This window comes from Capsicum annuum, chromosome 1 (assembly GCF_002878395.1).
Source record: "Capsicum annuum cultivar UCD-10X-F1 chromosome 1, UCD10Xv1.1, whole genome shotgun sequence".
Classification (NCBI taxonomy): Eukaryota; Viridiplantae; Streptophyta; class Magnoliopsida; order Solanales; family Solanaceae; genus Capsicum; species Capsicum annuum.
In genome coordinates, this window is record NC_061111.1 from 163,728,490 (window position 1) to 163,736,752 (window position 8,263).

At 34.7% G+C, this 8,263-nt stretch overlaps 2 protein-coding genes across 2 annotated transcripts; one reads left to right on the forward strand and one right to left on the reverse strand.

Annotated features, from left to right (window-relative positions):
• Positions 1-2,143: 2,143 nt before the first annotated feature.
• Positions 2,144-3,582, forward strand: LOC107841010 (TLC domain-containing protein 2). The gene has a single exon (XM_016684998.2). It carries the CDS (start codon positions 2,199-2,201, stop codon positions 3,258-3,260), a length of 1,062 nt encoding a protein of 353 aa, XP_016540484.1. The 5' UTR covers positions 2,144-2,198; the 3' UTR covers positions 3,261-3,582.
• Positions 3,583-3,887: 305 nt separating this feature from the next.
• LOC107841017 (uncharacterized GPI-anchored protein At5g19250) lies at positions 3,888-6,350 on the reverse strand. The gene is made up of 2 exons (XM_016685009.2): positions 6,114-6,350; positions 3,888-4,591 (listed from the first exon to the last, which is right to left on the reverse strand). Exons 1-2 carry the CDS (start codon positions 6,190-6,192, stop codon positions 4,086-4,088), a joined length of 585 nt encoding a protein of 194 aa, XP_016540495.1. The 5' UTR covers positions 6,193-6,350; the 3' UTR covers positions 3,888-4,085.
• Between the last annotated feature and the right edge of the window lie 1,913 nt (positions 6,351-8,263).

Below are 8,263 nucleotides of genomic sequence, written 5' to 3' on the forward strand. Positions count from 1 at the left end.
GGTGGAAATTGTTTTGGAGGGAAACAAGTCTTGAAATCCTCTTCAAATTCAAAAGAATGGAAGAATTGACTTTTTGCACTAATTTCCTAAAACAAGGTCCTTAAAACAAGGAAAGTTGTTGAGAAGTGATTGACTAGTTGATGGATGATTGCAAGTCTTACAAGACTAACAAGTTTTCACCTTTTTCTCTTCGCCTTTTTAAGATCTAGTAGTCATTTTATTTATCAAGTTATGAAGGTTGTAAGAACATCAAGAACATCTTCATCAACCACCAAGAACTCAACCATCCAAACGTCCACCTATAACAACAACAACGCCAACAAGTCACGGCTAAGACCACAATGAACAACAACAATCGGCCACTCTTCAAGTTCACAACAACAACTCCAACAAGTTCAAGCTCAAGTTTAGATTTTAGACTCAAAGTGTTAGTGAACAAGAAAACCAACACTTAGAAACAACTAAACAAACAAAAATTCTTGGCCAATACACAACAATAACACAATTTTTGGCCAAGAACACCAAATGGACTGTTTTGTAATTTTCTGGAAATTTCAGTTTTCAACCTTTTTTTTTTTTTTAATTTTCAACCAAGGGAGCCCAAGATTGGTGTTGTAGGAACAAAATCAAAGATGTATTTGATACCAAATCATAACGGAATTATCAAGAAGACAAGAAAACATACTCAAAACAGTCCGCAAATACGAAGATTCAAGGATCGTTTAGAGACCACACTCGGTATCAATAATAACAACAATAATGACGAGATAAAGGGTGTATTTTAGCACCGAAACAGCCAATCCAAAGTAAGATTAACAACAACAATATGAAGACAAGATGAACAACAACAATGAACAACAAGGATATAACAATGACAACAAGTCACGGGTTACAATACTAGAACAAGAACACCAACGATTAGAACAAAGTAAAGATATAAAGATAGACAAATGGAGATGTAATATTAACAATCCAAGAGCTTATTCCACTCTTGGACCTTTAATACCACACACAACATAAACCTATCTCTTACGTGACCTCAAGGGAACCGGAATCCCCAAGCAACCAACGTTTCTAAGCAAGCTACCAACACAAGGATTCCACCTTGCAAGACACTCTATAGTGCTCTCAAAACATATCATCAAAGTCTAAATGACAAAATGACCTAATTATTTTATTTATAGGTTAGGGAAACACTTGTTACATAAATGACCAAAAGGCCCTTAATGAGCCCAAACAAAGGGGCTTGGCTTCTTAGATAGCTTTGGAGTGTTGGGACTTGTTCTCTACACTTCAAAACTTGTTCCTTGGTTAGGCAGCCCCACAAGCTCGGGTCTTTCCTTACGTCTTCATATCCTCGAGTGCTAAGATGCCTCTTTGACCCATATCAAGAGTCGACCTAATGTATAAGTATATTACCCAAAATCGGGAGAGAGAAAGCCAGCCGGGATTTTAAGTAAATACTTTCACTAGCAAGGGATTTATGTGGTTTATACATCAAAAAAATAGTTGCTTCAATTTACTTGACCAATTTATAAAATCAAGACGGTTCTGTTATATTTTTCCTTTTCTACTTTAGTATTGAATACTTCCTCCAGTCGGTTTTACTTGACACATCTATCAAAAAATAACTAATAACATGGTTGTTTTATCATAGTACTCTCACTAAATGATGTTTACATGGTGTATTAAAATTAATTTGAAGAAAAAATAATTAATGCTAATGATAAAATAGAAAGAAAAAAAATTCTTGATATATCAAAAATGACAAATAAAAATAGAAATACACTTAAAAAATTAGTGACAAGTTAAAAGCGAACAAATTTTATAGTTAAAAAACATTATTAATAAGATTAGCTAGTACTTTCTCCGTTTTATTTACTTGTCACAAGTTTTTTAATTATATTTTTATTTTTATTTGTCATTTTTGACATATTAAGAAAAGATAATTTTTTTTCTTTTTTATCTTTAGTATTGATTATTTTTTGTTCAAATTAAAATATAAATATTATTTTAATAGAAATTATATGATAAAATAGTTATGTTATTAATTATTTTTCTTAATCAATTAGTCAGTTCATAATAAGTAAAATGAAAGGAAGTAAGTAAAATACACCTCTACTCAAGGCTGTGCCAGATTAACCGAACCAACTCTCAAGTAATATAAAATTGAGGAAATAGAGAGTGGCGGCTCGACAATGAACCCTAACCAAACTATACAATCTATTCAAATGTTAAATAATACCCAGCGTAACTTCCAATGGAATGTGGACTACGAATGGACCATCCACATCTTTCCACGCCTACTGTTTCTTACTTCTGTACAAGGAGATAAGACAATTAAGAGGTACAACAACAAGAACCAAAACAAAAGATTTGACATAAATCAAACCTCAAATTCTACAGAATCCATGGCTATTCGAAGTGGGTTTAACCAAGGAACCAAAGCATTAGTATTTTTCATGGCCACACTGCTCATATGGATTGTCTCAGTTTTATGGGAAATACTAATTAACAAGCGCAAGGAACTTGTTGCTATCATTCTTGGTTTCATTTTCTACCAATCAGCCAATTGGATCATCCGCAAATCGATGCGAAATCGTGATCCTCTCTTCGTTAACACCTGCGTATCTCTTCTGCATTCAACCACTACATCTGCTTCAGTGCTCTTCATTTTGGTCAATCAGTTGATGGTTAACGTGAATCACATATTTGAGCACGCACAGCTTGTTGATCATACATGGCCATGGGCGTATACCTCTTTGTGTTTTTCGTGTGGTTATTTTGCTTATGATCAGTTAGATATGCTGCTATACAGATTGTATAGCGGATGGATTCCTTCTATATTATTGCATCATTTTGTGCTTCTTGTATGCTTCACACTTGCATTGTATCGAAATGTTACCATCAATTACCTTATCCTTACTCTCATTTGTGAGCTGCATTCTGTGTTTCTGCATCTGCGTAAAGTGCGGAGGATGGCGGGTTTTCGTGATTCTAGTAGCAGCGTTTTTGTGAAAGTGGAATGGGTTTTTAACTGGATGACTTTTGTTCTAGCAAGAGTTGTGTCACATGTTCTCATTACTGTTAAGCTGATACGAGATGCAAACAAGTTTGACAAGGGTGGTATAGAGCTCCCTCTTGCTCTTTTCGGCATGGCTGGGATGAATTTGCTTAATACTTTCTTGGGAATTGATCTCTTTAAAGCTTACAGGAGAGAGATGTATCCTCAGAGGAGTCGGCAAAGTCATCAAGATTGATAATTTCAAGTTGCCTATGCTGAAATGGATATTTGAAGGAATTCGACTAAGATCCAATACATTTGAAGAAGTTTCAAAGTCTTGATCAAGAACCCTCTAATATAGAGTGTGTTTTAATAATTTTTTAAAGAGATTTGAATCCGGAGTGTAAATAGGATATTAGGTCTTTCTTTTACGTGTGTTCTGGGACGGTGAAAGATGAAGAGACTTTGTTTGTTAAGGGGTGTTCCGAACCTCTCAATTGAATTGTATGTCATATTTCAATGTAAATCATTTCAAATATTTGAATGTAAATCTAATCATCAGCTTCAAGTTTACATAACTACTTGAGGTTCTCTAATTTCATTCAATATACGGTGGCAAGTGGGGTTGTTCAGATGGTAACCAACCGACACCTCCAACCTTAAAGGTCGTGGGTTCGAATCACAAAAGGAACAAAACTAAAATTGTTGGTTGCACTATACACTGGGTGTTAAATCTTTCACAAGGGTTAGGAAATTAGTCAATTCAAGGTTATTAATTCAAGCTTTATAACCCAATGTTGAGTCTTATGTCAAGAAGATTTGATGCCCGAGATGACATTATATCTGTAGAATGAAAGCTGCAATATTACAAGGTAGTACAATATAAAAAAGACAAGGGAATGTGTTTGTGACACAAGTTTATAGTCTTGTAAGGTACATTCTCTGTATGGATAGTAGCTGATAATCTCCCTCTTTCAATAAGAATATTACAAATCACCAGCTAACAACAAAATCCGGTACTGATAATAGAAACTACACTCAGATGTGAAAAAAGAAAAAAAAGTGTAAAGGTTCAACATTTTCACAGTAAGATGAGAAATGCCACAAGTAGAAAGACTGCATGAGAGATCAAACCAAGCTGAAAAACTAGGTTTGCTGAACTATTATCAGGTGTAAAGCTTCCCTCTGGGTTGCTTGTGGTCAAGACTACAACCATCCAGTTATCGTCAGAACCAATTCCAACACCACTAAACTTGGTATCATTCAGATAATTAGAATACTGGGACTTCGTAAAGTTGGAAAGAACGAGGTCTGGAACAAGGTTGGGAACACAGGCAGGCATTATCATTCCATCTCTGGTGGTTGTGACATTCAATTTGCACTTGGATAGAAGTTTAGGATAGTCAGAGAATTGAGGTTCAGTGCCAGGTACAGTATTGGCGCCGGTTGTGTTTGTACATGGTTGATCTTTAAATTGGTCGGCCATTTCATCAGCAAGGCACTTGGCTTTGTCATTCTCGCGCAGAGTTTTCAAGTTTAGGGATGCCCTGTAGCTGTTAATACCTTTAAGAAGGTTGTCTTCCTCGTCTGCACCAAGGTGACAAATATGAAACTCTAGAGTAGATAATAAACCATATAAAGGATAAAAAAAAAAAAATCTCCGAAGGGGATACAAAGTTGAAAGGATATCTACAAGCTTGGAGAGCTAATGGAAAGAAATACTTGAGAAATAACAGATCTGCGATAGAAGTTGAATACGATTTACTAACAAGGAACAAGATACAGACTTTAGAGCGTCAAGTTATACACTAACTGGAGTGACTATACTACCAGAAGAAAGAAAGCTGCTTAGGCAGGGTTGAAGAAGACGTTTAGGACACCAAGGGGCCAGGGCTTCTTAATTGTAAGGTGTCTAGAAGCACAGTTAGTCCTTTTTGTCGTGTGTTATGGGCACACACATGTTCACAAAGTGCACTCAAAAAATGGTCTAGGAAGTGAATCAGAAATTGATAACGGATGTTCATGAGGTATTACAAAGCATGGTGCACGCGGTCAAGTTTTTCCCTTATACGTGATACCCCATCCTTTCACACCAAAAAGAACCCCAAAACGGAGAAACAGAATAACTCCAACCTGAAAGGAAATTTCTGCGCTCTACAAGCTCTTTCCACATTTCAATCTATATCCATTTTCCTCATACCACAGAGGTTTGGAGTTGACTTGCTGAGATACTCTGCTCCTCATTTAACGGAAAAAGGCAGAGGATTTGTTGAAATGATTGACCCTGTTCTCAGCATATGGGTTGATCATGATAAGAAGAACTGGCTTAAAAACCATTCCAATAAAAAACTGGCTGATGTATAAGGCCAGTTTGTCGCTAAAAATTGAGAACCAACAGATCAGATACCATCCGTTATGAATAGTTAAAGTTAAACTGGTTGAACACAAAGGATTCTTCCCTAATAGAACTAAGTCCATTTTACTAGCGTAAATTCTTCCATTTCCAAAATAATGACGCAACCTCTTTGAGAATCAATCACTGGCATTGTAGATTTAAAATTCATCAACATAAAGTAAGATTAGCTTTGGATTCAATACAGTGAACTTTTCCATTGATTTTGAGTCATGAAACAAGGTCAGAGATCTGGCTCATCCATCAAATCTTCAGGTATTATAAAGCAGATCTAACCTTATATTCCATATATATACTTCAATAACTTAATTTGACACTTGCTAAAAAGAAGCTCATTTTTTTATAAAGACTATTGGAATACCAGAAACTAAATGCACATCAGGATCCAAGAACTCTACTACTACTACTACTACTAGTTGAACTAGCCCAAATCTTCAGAATACAAAATCTTGAAATGGGTCACCGAATGAGGTATCAAACAACAATAAAAAGTCTAGATCTTTTAATGGAAAGGAAAGAAAAGAGTTAAAATTGAGCAAGCTAAACACCTCATATGCAGAGTCCAATTAGCAATCAAGAATCAAATATAGAAATATAATGAAGGACAAATGATGATAAAAATAGCACTAACTTTGATGCAAAATCAATAAAATAAAAACAATTTGGTTAGTATAGTAAAGAGTGAGAATTACTTACCATCACATTTGACAAAGGAGAAGAGAAGGGAATGAAGAACAAGTAGAGAAATGAAAAAGTAACGTGGAATAGACGCCATTTTTGTTACTGCTGGACTGATATTCTTTTGTTCTATTTATTTGTGATTGAGTTCGAGTTTGACTGACTTCATTTGTAAGAAAATCATATATGGGGCTCGGTGTCTACAGTACACCCAATTAGAAAGCGGCGGATCACTGTACGACGTCGTTGCTTTTGTCTTGTTTTTGTTCCATCAACCTTTACTTGTCTAATATATTCATTATAATTATTTAATTTACTTATTCAATTTCAAAATCAAAAGATAATTTTTATTTTGCATTTATTTTATCCTCCTTTCATCTTTAATTAATATACTATAAATAATTATTTAATTTAAGAATTAAAAAATAATTTTTATTTTATATCTATTTTATTTTTATTATTAAATATTAATTTATTTGATATTTTAATAATTTATAATTAATAATAATAATATAATAAATTATTATTTTATAAGGGGCGTGCTAAATATGGAGAAGTAAAAATGAATGGATGAAGTAGCATGTATTATTGTATTTTGTTGTTTTGTCTATTGAAAGAAAGCTGAAATTTTTTTAAAAGAATCGACCACATTTCATACAACAACAACAATATATATTCAGTGTATTCCTACCTAGTAAACGACCACATTTCAAATTTAGAAAAAAAAATTTTCCCTACTAAAGTTATTTTTTGGTGTCTGGTTATCATATTAAATGGGAAATAACTTTCTTACTTATGGACAAAATATTTAATTTTATTTTGTATCACTTGCTCCAACTAATGACTAATGTTATATATTACTGTCAATCTTGAGTACTCAATTGTTTTTACCGGAATAGCCTCTAATTTGTTAAAATGATGATTATTTCTTAATATTATTTTTTCACGCACCAATCAATCAAACATCGAATAAAAAAAAAAATTAAAAAAAAAATCCTTCAAAAATGACTTACTCAGTACCAAATTTATTAGTAAAATGTCTCATCTCCTAACCCAATTAAACTAATAGTGTCTTTTCTTAGTATGAAGTATGAAAAGGAAATATAGTTTGTCAATTTTTCAATGAGAGCATTGCTTAAGTTTTACTGCATAAATCAGGATAAGGTACAAGGTATCAGGTTGAGGATAAGGTATAGGGTATAATAGTCGCGGGATGAAAATATAAGATTATTTTATTTCACATTTGGTTAGAGGTATTAGCTAATTTTGGGATTATTTATCCCATCATTTATATTATAATGATGGAATAAGTTATCCCATATAAATAATGAGATAAATAATTTCGAAATAGCTAATCCCGAGATAACTCTTTCCGACCAAACGACGCCTAATCCCGGAATAAGTTTTAGTCTTGCATTTGATCAAACTACAGGTAAGGTGAAAAAGTGCTTATTCAATACATTAAATACGTGCATCTTTGTTATTGATAAGTTGGAGATTTGGAGACAGACGCTTGAATCTAAAGATTTTCGGTTAAGTAGAACCAAGACGGAGTACTTGGAGTGTAAGTTCAGTGATATATTGCAAGAAGATGGAGTGGTTGTGAAGCTAGACTCTTAGGACATCCAGAAGAGGGAGAGTTTCAAGTATCTGGGGTCCATAATTCAGGGTAATGGTGAGATTGACGAGGATGACACGCATCATATTGGGACAGGTTGTTTGAAGTGGAGGCTCGCTTCGGGAGTATTTTGTGATAAGAAGGTGCCCTCGAAGCTTAAAGGTAAGTTCTCAAGAGTGGTAGTCCGGACGGCTATATTGTATGGAGCGGAGTGTTGGCCAATTAAGAACTCCCACATCCAAAAGGTGAAGGTGGCAGAGATGCGAATGTTCCGATGGATGTATGGACATACCAGGAAAGATAGGGCGAGGAATGAGATTATTCGGAAGAAGGTGGGAGTTGCCTTGGTGGAGGATAAGTTGCAAGAAATGAGGCTTCGTTGGTTCGGGCATGTGATGAGGAGGGGCCCTGATGCTCCAGTGCAGAGGTGTGAGACTCTGGCTATGGATGATTTTAGGCGGGCTAAAGGTAGACCAAAGAAATATTGGAGGGAGGTGATTAGGCATGATATAAGAAGGTGTGGAGGACGCGGATTAGGGTAGAGGGTTAG